The 13,053-nt window shown below is 27.4% G+C and overlaps 1 protein-coding gene across 1 annotated transcript; it reads left to right on the top strand.

The window, feature by feature from the left end:
* The first annotated feature begins 1,748 nt into the window (after window positions 1-1,748).
* LOC114395874 (short-chain dehydrogenase reductase 2a-like) lies at window positions 1,749-3,415 on the top strand. Its single transcript, XM_028357742.1, has 2 exons — window positions 1,749-1,961; window positions 2,453-3,415. The coding sequence occupies exons 1-2, from the start codon at window positions 1,768-1,770 to the stop codon at window positions 3,267-3,269; spliced, it is 1,011 nt and encodes a 336-aa protein (XP_028213543.1). The 5' UTR covers window positions 1,749-1,767; the 3' UTR covers window positions 3,270-3,415.
* The last annotated feature ends 9,638 nt before the right edge of the window (window positions 3,416-13,053 follow it).

A 13,053-nucleotide genomic window follows, 5' to 3' on the forward strand; every position in this document is an offset into this window, starting at 1 on the left:
GCAGAGAGAGAGAGATATCCGTGGGTATGAATTTATTTGTCATGTTTACTTGTGAATCATGTGAAATGAAGTTTTAACATATATACAAGATCCCTATAGTTTTTTTTTCCTTCTTAATTTGTATGTATATCATTCTCATTAGTTTATTGATCTTAAATTATTGTGAGTTTTTAAATTCTTGTTTGTTACAAAAAAATTATTACTTTAATAAATTAATAAACAATTAATTTTTAAAAAAATTATCATTATATGATGTAGTATCAAGTTTCAATGAAGGACACTTTAGAAAAAATATCTTTAAATGTGATTAGTAGAATTAAATGATATTTTTCTAGTAATTAAAATTTAAAGGGAAGAAATAGTGCCCTAGTCCCTAAGACAAGAAAAACCTTTTGCAATCTAAGAGAACTTACATATTTACTTACATTTATCTCATCCCAATAACACAAGTAGAGTTTGAACATGGGACTTGTGATATGCAAAACTTTACATGCTCCATTCCACCAATCCCTTGGGGCTAAAATTAAATATTACTATTAATTAAGTTTCTTTAACTATTGCAACAATTAGTTAATTTTTCTTATATTTGAGTCCATTGGAAGTATAAAATAAGAAAGCTGTGGTGAACTTTTTCTTGCCCAAAATAAGGGCACTGTAGATATTTTTTTAGTTATTTATTTTGATTTATTAAATAAATTATATTAATTTTTTTAAATGCACATTTATTATTATGTATTATGGAAGAATAATGGTTTTAATTTTGTCATTAATGAATATTTGGAATCTTGCATTCATTTATTATTATGCATTCATTTATTATATTTATAATTTTTTTAAAATAAAAACATCAAATTAAAAAAAATCTATTGTAATATAAAGTAAGAAAGTTTTGAAGCATTTTTTCTTGTCCAAAATAAAGACATTTTAGACAATTTTTTTAGTTGTTTTTATTTATTTAATAAATCATGTTAATTAATTGAACATTCAATAGAAAGTAATTTTTAAATACATATTTATTATTATGTATGGGGGAATATAATGAATTTTAATAACATCCTTAATGAATGCTTAAATTTATGCATTTATTAATTGATTACATTCATGCATTCATGAATGGTTTCATAATATTTTTAAAGGTCGTGTATAATTACTTTTCTAGGATCTATTATAAAATATTTCTTCTCCAAATTAAAATACAATATGAGGGAAATGGTTTCTCTTTTTTCATTTTTATGGATTAATTTTGTAAACTTTTTATAATATTTTTTTAAAATAATAAATAATTTCATTTTAAGAAAAATATTAAATTACAAAAATATATTTTAAAATTATTATAAACTATTTTTTATGTAATTCATTAATTTCTTTTTCATCCATTCCAACAAACTGAGTAAAATTCTTTTATTTCCTTCTTTCTTATTTTTATCCATATAAACAACATATATTTTTTATTCTTTTTTTTCCCTCTATATATTATTCTTAATCCAAAGAAAAACATAAAGTGACAACTTCATATTTAAGCCTCTTTCCCTGCAGAAAAACTTTACTTGCAATTGCGATATCCATTCACAGCGACCAATTTTGTCTTTTTTAAAGCTAATTCAACAGCATTTCAAATTTTCAACTTTTTAAAAAATGATTTAACAGTTAATAAACGACACTAAAAGATAAATTTCTTGACAGATTCATACTATTTAAGATATCAAAAATAGAAAAGAAGACACAAATTTGGATGCAAGCAACCCTCACACACGACACATACGTGTTATGTGTATATATATATCGACCGGTTGTAACACCACGCACTCATTCATTTGTCAATCCCCTCTCCTTCCTCTGTCTTTGTCTCTCTCCCCTTTTGCCCCCTCTCTAGTCCCAACCATGATTGTAATGTCTGAGAAACCTCTTCAGGGAGTTCCTCCACAGATAACAGACACCACTTTTTCCTCTTCATCTAAAAGGTACCAAATGTTTATATATATATATATATATATATATATATATATATATATATATAAAATCTATTTCCTCTGTTTCTCTTTGCATTTTGCAAACCATTTTGTTTGACAAAGAAAATTGGGGAAAAAAGTCTCTTCCACCCAATGTTTAGTCAACAATCTTCAAACTAAGGAGAAAAAGCTAGCACAACGTTTTATAAAACTGTACATTTTTTAGCGTGGTCTAATAATATACATGTATTTATTTATTTTAACTCGAGAGTCGGATACTTATCCTTCAAAGTGTAGAGATTTATTTAAAAAATTGACATTGACTTCTTTTTGTAGGTGTTTTTTCATACATTAAGAATTGAACCCCTGACCAAATGATATATGGAATTAATTAGTCCTGTTAGATTACACATAAAAAGAACAGACTTAAGCATAACATTTATGCTTATTCTTATTCTTCTTATTGTTACTTTTTCTACTTATGTTTGATACTAATATTATAGGTTGGAAGGCAAAGTTGCTATAGTAACTGGGGGTGCCAAGGGCATAGGTGAAGCAACCGTGAGAGTTTTTGTGAAGCATGGTGCAAAGGTGATGATTGCTGATGTTGAGGATGCAGCTGGGGCCATGCTTGCAGAGACACTATCTCCTTCAGCAACCTATGTCCACTGTGATGTTAGCATTGAAAAAGAGGTAGAAAAATTGGTCAGTTCCACCATCTCTCGCTATGGACACCTTGACATCATGTTCAACAATGCTGGGGTGCTAGGGAACCAGTCCAAGAACAAGAGCATTGTCAACTTTGACCCTGATGAGTTTGACAAGGTGATGTGTGTGAATGTAAAGGGTGTGGCCTTAGGGATCAAACATGCTGCAAGGGTGATGATTCCAAGAGGAATTGGGTGCATTATCTCAACTTCTAGTGTTGCTGGGGTCATGGGGGGGCTTGGACCACATGCCTACACTGCCTCAAAGCATGCCATAGTTGGGATTACCAAAAACACTGCTTGTGAGTTGGGGAGATATGGGATTAGGGTCAATTGCATTTCACCATTTGGGGTGGCCACTTCCATGCTTGTGAATGCATGGAGGCCTTGCGATGATGAGGGCACCAATTTTGGGGTGCCATTCCCAGAGGAGGTTGAGAAGATTGAGGAGTTTGTTAGAGGGCTTGCCAACTTGAGAGGACCAACTTTGAGGGCTTTGGACATTGCTGAGGCTGCACTTTATCTTGCTAGTGATGAATCCAAGTATGTTAGTGGCCATAACCTTGTTGTGGATGGTGGAGTTACTTCCTCAAGAAATTGTATTGGACTGTAATAACTTTCTACTCTTGGTATATTCATGTTGGCTTATTTTATTAGGTAGTTGGTAGTAGCTATCAGTTTAGGATCAGGCACTTTGTCAAGCTTGTATAATGATCCCCTATCAATGATAATTCAACATTATATATAGTGTTGCAGCTATTTTTGAAGAATAAATGGTATATGTACGAACAATAATTTTTTTTATATGTTGTTATTTAATCAGAAATGATTATACATAATAAATTTATTAATATTTATAATAATTAAATAAAAAGTTATATTAATATTTTTTTTATTAATGCTATATATGTAAATTTTGACACTAATAATACATGTATATTAAACTCATTTTGAAATCTTGAACGCTTACTCATTCTAGTTATAATGTCACACTGAATGTTTGGAGTAACAAGAGGTGAAATCCAAGACAAAAGTTTTATGAAAGGGAGGAAATTTAGGTATAGAGACCTATATTTAAGAATTATGATCAATAGTAATTCCTAAATTATTGGTATTGAATTTATCAAGTCTTTTTTAACGTAATAGTAGCATAGAGTAGAGTTTTAGGATATTGTATGGTAAAATTGCAATTTTATTCTTTGAATCTTTATATATATATATATATATATATATATATATATATATATATATATATATATATATATATATATTTGTGTGTGTATGTGGGATTTGTACGTGCTTCGTGTGAAAGTGCATTTGGACTAATGGTGGCTTAGACAATGTAAGATACTATGATTCGGGTTATGTGCGATGTACGGCAATGGAAGTCAAGTAGTCAATCATGGAGACGTCAAGTATCTAATTAATTAACTAACATTGTATTACATAGAAAAAAGGTAAACCTACATCACTAACATGAATAGGATTCCTTGGTTAAGTCAAGTATTTGCTCTCAACTCCGTCTCCTATGGTTGAATCCATGTCATCAAAATCAAAGTTGCATGGTCTCAACGTGGATGTTTTGGATTTAGTGGCTAGTTTGTCAAAGGTCAATCATCAACTATTTATTTTTCAGGGGTAATTTTGTTTATATTAGTCATAGTAAAACTTCAGGGAGGGCTGCGCAATTTATTTAATCAAGTGTTCAATCCAAAGGGGCAATTTCAATTCCTTCTCTTGCTTGACTCATATAACTTGATCATGATAGGCTTTAAAATGGTAAAATTATTCATACTAATTAATTATATTGGGTTGTCACTTGTCAGCTTTCAAACGAACAAAGAAGTAGATGAAAAGAATAGGACGTCACCAATTGGTGTGGTTAACGGGGCATCTTTGTTTTCATTAGTAAGTGGATTATCAGTGTCAATTTAATTAAAAATTGAATTTAGCGCCTCAAAACATAAATTAATTTACAGCAAATTATTTCGATTTATTCAGAAATTTCATATGTGAATTCTGAATATTTAAATATACAAATGCATTGAATATTTAAAGAAAAAAAAATTACACCAACACTTCTTATATAGTATTACACTAATATTCTTTAATTGTTTAAAAAATATTATACTGTGTTTTTTCTATAAGGAGATAGGTTAGTGTAAATGTAAAATATATATATATATATATATATATATATATATGTAATTTTATGAAATTTTATAGGTATTTCGTGTAATTTACTAGAAAAAAATTTCTTAGAGAATACCCTTGATCTCATAACCAAAAAGGAAATTAAGTGTTAAATCGGGAAGCATTAATTGGGGCCACCCACTACAGCTTCCTCATGCCCTCATTGATTTTGAATGATGATCCGAGATTTGGAGAGGATGATTATAGTAACATGCATAATTTAGCAGCTTCATTAATTTATATTGAACCATCCAATGTGTACTCTATAAAGTACAACCAAGTTGATGTAAATGCTAAGTTTTTCTAATTAACAATGATCTACAAACATCTTTAGAAGGGCACTTGGCATTTTTAACGTTAGAGAAGCCCCAAATTGGGCATGGTCTAAGCTGTCAGGGTCATGATCTACCCCTTTATTTGAGGGCTATGTGGTTGGTTGACCTTATGAAATCCCATTCTATGGGAATCAAACACAAAACTGATTATTCGAAAAATCGGATACGACAGCCATGAAAAGCATGGACAAGTACGCAGGACGCAGGGCATTTTGGTGTTTTAAAAATTGTGAAGCACAAGATCTTGTTCATGATAATTATGGTCCGTATCTTGTTTTGGTTTGGACCCCTATATATGCCGACGCACTAACTACTCCATAAGCTACCAAATTGTGATCATAGTTTAGTGTATTATATTAATTAGAAATGTTTCTTTGTGGTTAGTAACCTCAATTATTTGGAAATGTTTTCATTACTAAAATTGGTAATACATAATTAGTTAGTTTTAATAATGTTGTGGTAGGAATTCGTATTCAGTAGTTGCCAATCGTTTATTAATTGTTAATTTTATAGTAAATGTATAAAAGTAGATCATGAGAGATTCTTAGGTGGTATTTGAAATAAAATAAAATCTATCTTGTTATATATTATTTCAGCAAAATTATACTCTTTTTAAACTATACCGTTCCTTTTTTATATATTGAAGATTACTTTTTCGCTTGAGAAATATATTATTTCAGCCAAATTATACTCTTTTTAAACTATACCGTTCCTTTTTTATATATTGAAGATTATACTTTTTCGCTTGAGAAATTTATTTGTGTTACATTTTTTATTTATTTATAGGAATTAACAACAGTAGTAAGTTTACCCTAATTCATAAACTTTATTCAACTAGCTTAATTAGATTCCCTTAATAATATGTTATACTCTAATTTATCCCTTAATAATATGTTATACTCTAATTTATTTTAATGTGAAACAAGTCTTTTGATGTCAATTATTCTCTTTTTGTGATTCTTAACATTATCGATATTATATTTGAATTTTGTTATCAAATTTGAGACTTTAATAAATGAAATCAAAGATTGTAATATATAGTGAAGTTTCAAAATTGATAATATTAATATTTAAAATATTATAGTCTATTAAAATGATAATAAAATATTGAAAATTAGTTGTTGATAATCTTAAAAATTTATAAAATTAAAGAAAATAAATATCCTTAGAAGGTTTACTTGCAATTGCTTACCACCATTAAAGGACTCATTGTATTAGAATAGGCTAAAGTATAGTATATATTATTTTTAAAAGAGTGTAAATTTTAAAATAAAAATATAATGTGAACATCTTTTGGAAGAGAAGAATGTAATTCAATGTATATTTATGAATATTATTTAAAATTTAATGTGTCAATTAATAAATAAAAAACATGAATTCTTCCTTTAGTTAAAAATCTCTCTATTTTATAACTACTAAAATTAATTATAAAACACAAAATATTCAATAAAAATATAAAAATTAATTCAATTAAAAAATAATAAAAGATCTTTCAAAATTTAATATATATAATTAATAGGAGCACTTCATTAACCAAAGTTGGTGTCTTTGCTCTAAGGACTTAGCTTCTGTTTGGTACGCATTAAATATAGTACTGGAAAAGCACAGAAGAGGAAGGAAATGCATGAAAAAGTGTTACTTTTGTTTTTTGGAAGCACTGAATTAGGCAAATTTATTTTGGGGTTCACACATAAATATTTCTTCCCTTATATGCAAAGAAATATGTCTCAATTAATTGATTATGCATACTTGCATATTTGATTAATCAGGCAACACTACTTATATTTATCATAATTGATTAATCCTCTCTTCAATCAAAGAATAATTTTTTTTATCTCAATCATATAAATCAATTGATATAAAATTATACAGCTCAATCAAGTTTAACCTATTTCTCTTTTTTTTTTCCCCTCATCTTTCTACTTTTTCTTCCTTGCTACTAAACACAAACTGTCCCTAGAAAACAACTTTTGAATTTGATACTCAGATTCGATCGCTATTTGTAAGTGTTACTAATATAACTTATAACACAGATTTCAAAATCATCAAAGTTGTTACCATGTCACATACAGCTCAGAATACATCAACTCGTTGTGAGGCATGAATTTTCTTCTTTCTAATGTGCTCCGATTGAGGGACCTAGCTAAATAGTAGTACCTCTACCATGTAGCCTAGTTAGTCGGGACAAATATTACAAATAAATTAAGTGGACTTGTAGTGAAATTCGTGTACCCATATCGAAGCTGTGAAAATCATGTGAGTGAGCCATCCAATTATATATGAATACTAACAGAGACGCCTTTCATGTGATCATATATAAAGCTGAAGATAATACTGCCAAGAACAATTCATTATAAAAGAAAAGATTAAATTGGTTTTAATTCTTATACAAAAGATTTCATTCATTTTTATTTCTTTAAAATTGAAAATAACATTTTTTAGAAAAAAAATTTTAAATCACCATAATATTGATACGAAATATCTACTAACTTAATTTTCATCAAAAAATCTGACCAACTATCTTTAGGATCGTGGATAGGACAAGGCATCATTTGACTTAGGTCCCATATGGATTCATTTGTTATCATATAAGCTTTTAATCATATGTAACAACATTCATTCAATATATGATTTTTCTAGATGTTGGTCCATGACCATCATAATTGATTATGGGAATAAAAATATCAAAATTATCTACAATTTGAAATTTAATTTTATTGCTTATTAATAGAAAAGACTTTTGTTAATGTCATGTGAGAACCGAATTAACATGCTTAAACTATGTCAATAGTTGTTAGAGGTAAAACTTAATTAGAAAAAAAACAGATAATTTTAATGAACATTTTATGTGTCTATGATTCAAGACAATGAAAAAATAATAATCATGAAAAATTTAGATATTTAATGATAGAAAATGAAATGATTAAATGTAACAATTTATAATATTCTAAATCTAAAAGATTAAGATGTAGATTGATAATTTATATTAGATAAATGCTAACTAGTGGTCTAAGGGCACTGGTTAAGTAAATAATGGAGGAATTTTTCTTTTTATTGAAATGCAAAAAATATAATCTCTCATGATTTTCAAAATATGATCTTATGTTATTTCCAGGAAAATTCTTTCTCTCTTGATTCCTTATATTAACTTCTAGATACCATTTGCAAAATCCTTTATATAATATAAACTTTTTAAAGAAAATTTGCATAAGACCACAAACTTTCTAGATACCCATGCCTCTAACCATTTTCAGTGGAGTCTATATTTTCAATATTTATAAAACTCAAATTTAAAATCTTACTTAAAGAAAATGAATTCAATATCACTTGAATCAATTATTTCTTACTTAATAGAAATAATTTAATTCCTCTTACTTATTTTAATACGAGTAAATAATTTATGCATTATTATCAATCACACTTTATTAATTTTTATAATACTTACGTTAAAATACACTTACCATAAATTTTAATGAATTATCACTATAAAACTTTTTACGTGCATAAATAGTAAACTGTTGTAGTATTTACTTAAGTATAATACTCCAATAAGACCAAGAAAAATCACAAGAACTCTCCACGTGCGGGAGTGATACTGTAACTTTGAATTACTTAATTAAGAAGCCAACTTAGTTGCAAACTTGCACTGAGTTCCGTAAATAGAAAGATGGGGGGATTCAGCAATCGGCACCAAATTAAAAGGAGTAAATTGTAGCATTTCTTGGTTGTTGTGTACAAACTCTGCAAGGTTCTTGATTTCAGGTGCCTAGCGATGGCTTCTAGTATGTGTGACAAAAATTAGGGGGAGCAGGAGCAGACCACAATGCTTGTATATATTTAGTCAAACCATTTTTTTAACCTATGCACTTGAAGATAAAAAAAAGAAAAAATTAACCCAATAAAATCATTTAATCACTATTCGTTTAGCTTGTGTTTGTTTATACAAGCAAAAGAAGGAAAATAAGATAATTTGATTGAAGTGAAAGAAAGTGAAAAAGAGAAAAAATATTTAAAAGAAAAAAATAAAAAATTGTCTATTAACAAGTTTTGTTTTTACTCTCTTATTAAATGCCTGCCCTTTTTTATTAACATGAACATATTATCAATTTCGCCTAAGGCTTATATACTCGATCATATGTGAACCCATGTTATAAAATCTTTTTAATTTGGTGACATATAATCAATTATGTTCCACTTTAAGAACCAATTACTTTTTTACATGATAAGTGAAAGACCAATTTACTTAGTGGAACAACAAGATGTGCACACACAACAACTTTGCAAAATGAAATACCAAATTAAAGCAAAAAAAAAGAAGTCATGGTAAGTGTTTATTTTGAAGATCACGGTGTTACTTTTCACTTTCATTTTCTTTCATCTCGTATTAAAACTGAAATGTAAATAGGTGAGTCCTATATAATTTTTTAAACTTTCCATTATTTTTCATGCTAGCCAAACAACAATAATTTATTTTATCTTTCTATTGTATTTTACTTTCATTTCTACCCAATTCATGTCTCCCAAACACCGTAGAAGGTGCAATTCAATTCTAATACAATAAATTAAAGTTGCTCAAATTACACATTTTTTATCCTTTTAATTTGGATTATGCAATGTTTTTTCCTCTAAAATTAAGCAAAATTAATCGATGTATTGATTTTTATAGTTCAAACCCTTAAATTTCCATTTTTTATTCAAATTTCCCTATATTGAATTGATTAAGTTGTTTTAAGCATTCTTTTATTCGAGAAATAAGTTAGAATGAAATAAGATTTTTTATTATTGCAAACGTTATATACGGGAAAATTGTTCATTTTTGTAATAATTATTTTAAAAAACATATCTAAGTGTTGGTTTATTTTTTTAACAGTATAAAATCTTTTAACTCACAGTGCATTAAAATTAAACTTATTGAAAACTCAACCAAAAACATCAAACTTCACCTAAATAAATAAAAAATCTTAATTTTGTATTTCAAAATCTCATGTCTTATAAAATCTTTCAAATTTAATTAATTCTTTTATTAAATTTCTAAATATAAACTTTTAAAATTATTTTGTATCCTAAGTTCATCATTAATCACCAAATATTTGGATAGAATATGAGAGTTTAAAAATGTAGTATAAAAGAAAATTATTGAAGAGACTAAATTTAATTGATTTTAAAAATAAAAGAATTAATCGAATAAAATAGTTAAATTAAAATTACATATAATTTAAATTAAAATTAAAAAGAAATAAAATAGTTGTAGTTCCAGCCCTGTGATGATGGCAGTGGCCACACCACCCTAGATTTCCAGCAGGTTGGAGTAATTAAAGGCTGCTATTATCTGGATTTTGTGAAAGCACGATTCAATAAATTAATATTATTTTATGCAGTTATATATAAATTGGACTACCATAGGTAGGTAGTTAATAAAAGTATTTACAGGGTGAATTGATTAAAAAAAATTTAAAAATAAATGTTATACAAATAAATTAACTTATCATACTAGTAATTTGTTATTAAATAACAATGAAAATGTCTTTTACATAAATTATTTATTTTTATATTGAATAAATAGTCATTTTTATTTCTGAATGTATAGAGTGCTAATAAATTTATTCTCAAAAGATGAAAAATTTAAATTTTAGTCCCCTAAAGTGAAAAAATGTAACAAATTCATTCATTTGTTAACTTCTGCTTGTTACCGTTAATGAAAGAGCCTACGTGACATATATGGACAAAAAATACCACGAAAATAATTGCCAACATGACTTTTGAATAGATTTGATCAAAATGTCAGTAAGTTCCCGTTAGACGACTAAGATGTCACTAAGTTTTCTTTGAACTAATTTGTCATCCTAAATTTTGTTTCATTTAAGGATAAAATATAATTTAATTTTTATTTCTCCCTTTTTTATCCTTACAAACATAACATTACAATAAACACTTAAAAAGCAGGAAAGCAAACATAAGTTAGAACAAACAAAATAATAACCATAATATTGATTAATAAGCATAGTCTATTGGTTGTCTTAAAATTTCTAATGTGACAATACCTTACCCAAAATATGAGATTCAAATAAAAATACATTGCCATTAAATTAATCCTTACAAAAAAAAAATGAGACCTAACTTAATTTTGTTACTACTTAATGTTGTCACAATAGAAATTTTAGAACAACATACAAATTATGCTTATTAATTAATATTAAATTTATTATTATGTTTGTTTTAAAGTATGCTTGCTTTACTATTTTTTAAGTGTTTATTATAATGTTATGCTTGTAACAATAAAAAAGGGGAATAGACAAAGATTAAATTATATTTTATGCTTAAATGAAATGAAAGTTAGGATCTGACAAATCAGTCCAATGAAAATTTACTGACATTTTGGTTAAATAGAAACTTACTGGCATTTTGGTCCAGTTTATTCAACAGTCATGTTGGTAATAATTTTTATAACATTTTCGTTCTTGTATGCAACGTAAATTCTTTCATTAATAATAATGAACGAAAGTTAACGAATAAATAAATTTTTTGTATTTTTTTCACTTTCAGAAACTAAAATTTGAATTTCCATCTTTCATGAATGAATTTGTTAGCACTCTACACATTTAGAAATAAAAATGATTATTTACTCTTTTATATATTAATACAAAAATTCTTTCTTTTATTAGCTGTCAGAATAAAATTTTGTTGACAATGGCATTGGATAAGACACAGGCCGTGAACCAAACCAAGCCAAAAGAAAAAGTCTCAAAGCACCTATTATATATTATATTCTACTATTTTTGAAAGCTAAAAGCACTACTCTTATTGCAACTCCCTGATCCCCTAAAAGATAAAAGATTAATTGTGGGATTGGATCAACGGTAATAAAATTAATTTTGATTAAAATTAATTATAAACTAGTTTATGTTTAAATATTTTTTATTATAAAAATAAAAATAAAATTCAATATAAAATTTTGATCCAAACACAAAAGTTATTTAAATTTGTTTCTATTCATAATTAATTTCAGATCAAAATCAATATTAAACTGTTCAGGTGAAATCAAAGATAAAAAAATCATCTAGCTAAAATCAATTTTAAATTTAAAATTAATTCTCTAATAGATTTAACATTAATTCTCTAATGTGAAAACACTACAACCACCTCTTAACATGTTAAAAGTTTGCTAAGCTGTCAATCCCACCAGCACCGAAAGTCCCCTAAAGAACTAAGATGTCTGTTACATCTGATGTTTACATCATCTCTTTGGTGAAATATCAGCCATAGCATCCAGTAATTCAAGCATAATAAACCAGAAGACCATTTATGCAGCATGATTAACATTCCAAAAAGCTACATAGAATAGACAGAAACAATATATATCTTCCACGACGACCTTCCCTCATCAAAACAATTCCGCTCACTGTTTTCACTTATAATAAAATGCACAGCCTCTAATAAGTCCTCATACATATGCTAAGCACCCTGAGCACTTAGGAGAGAATTTCTATAAATTAACATGTTTATAACTTAAAAATTGAACTTATGGAATTTTTGTTTCTTATTATCTTCTCTTAAAAGTAATTCTAGATAAGCTTATCCAAAAAGGTTCTATATCCATATAAACACAACTACTCCATCCCATTAAAACCACAGAATTGTTAAGCTCTATCACCACCATCCCTCTGAATCCCCCTAGCTTTCTTATACATAGCTCCTAAACAAGCGTTTGGATTTAACATCCATGCCGATAAAGAATAAGAGAACTCTCTTTTTTCTTCATCCAAAATGTCTCGAGTCTGAATTTCTTTTTGTCTAAATATCATATTATTCCTTCGTAACCAAATAGCTCCCATCATCGTGGATCCAAAAAAATTTGTTAGGAGGGACGAT

Source organism: Glycine soja, chromosome 18 (genome assembly GCF_004193775.1).
Source record: "Glycine soja cultivar W05 chromosome 18, ASM419377v2, whole genome shotgun sequence".
NCBI lineage: Eukaryota > Viridiplantae > Streptophyta > Magnoliopsida > Fabales > Fabaceae > Glycine > Glycine soja.

Bases quoted from the DNA above. Each gene is read 5' to 3' on its own strand.
- LOC114395874 (XM_028357742.1), top strand. From the start codon at position 1,768: ATGTGTATATATATATCGACCGGTTGTAACACCACGCACTCATTCATT. The intron at 1,962-2,452 runs GTACCAAATGTT...CTAATATTATAG, and splicing joins TTTTCCTCTTCATCTAAAAG to GTTGGAAGGCAAAGTTGCTA.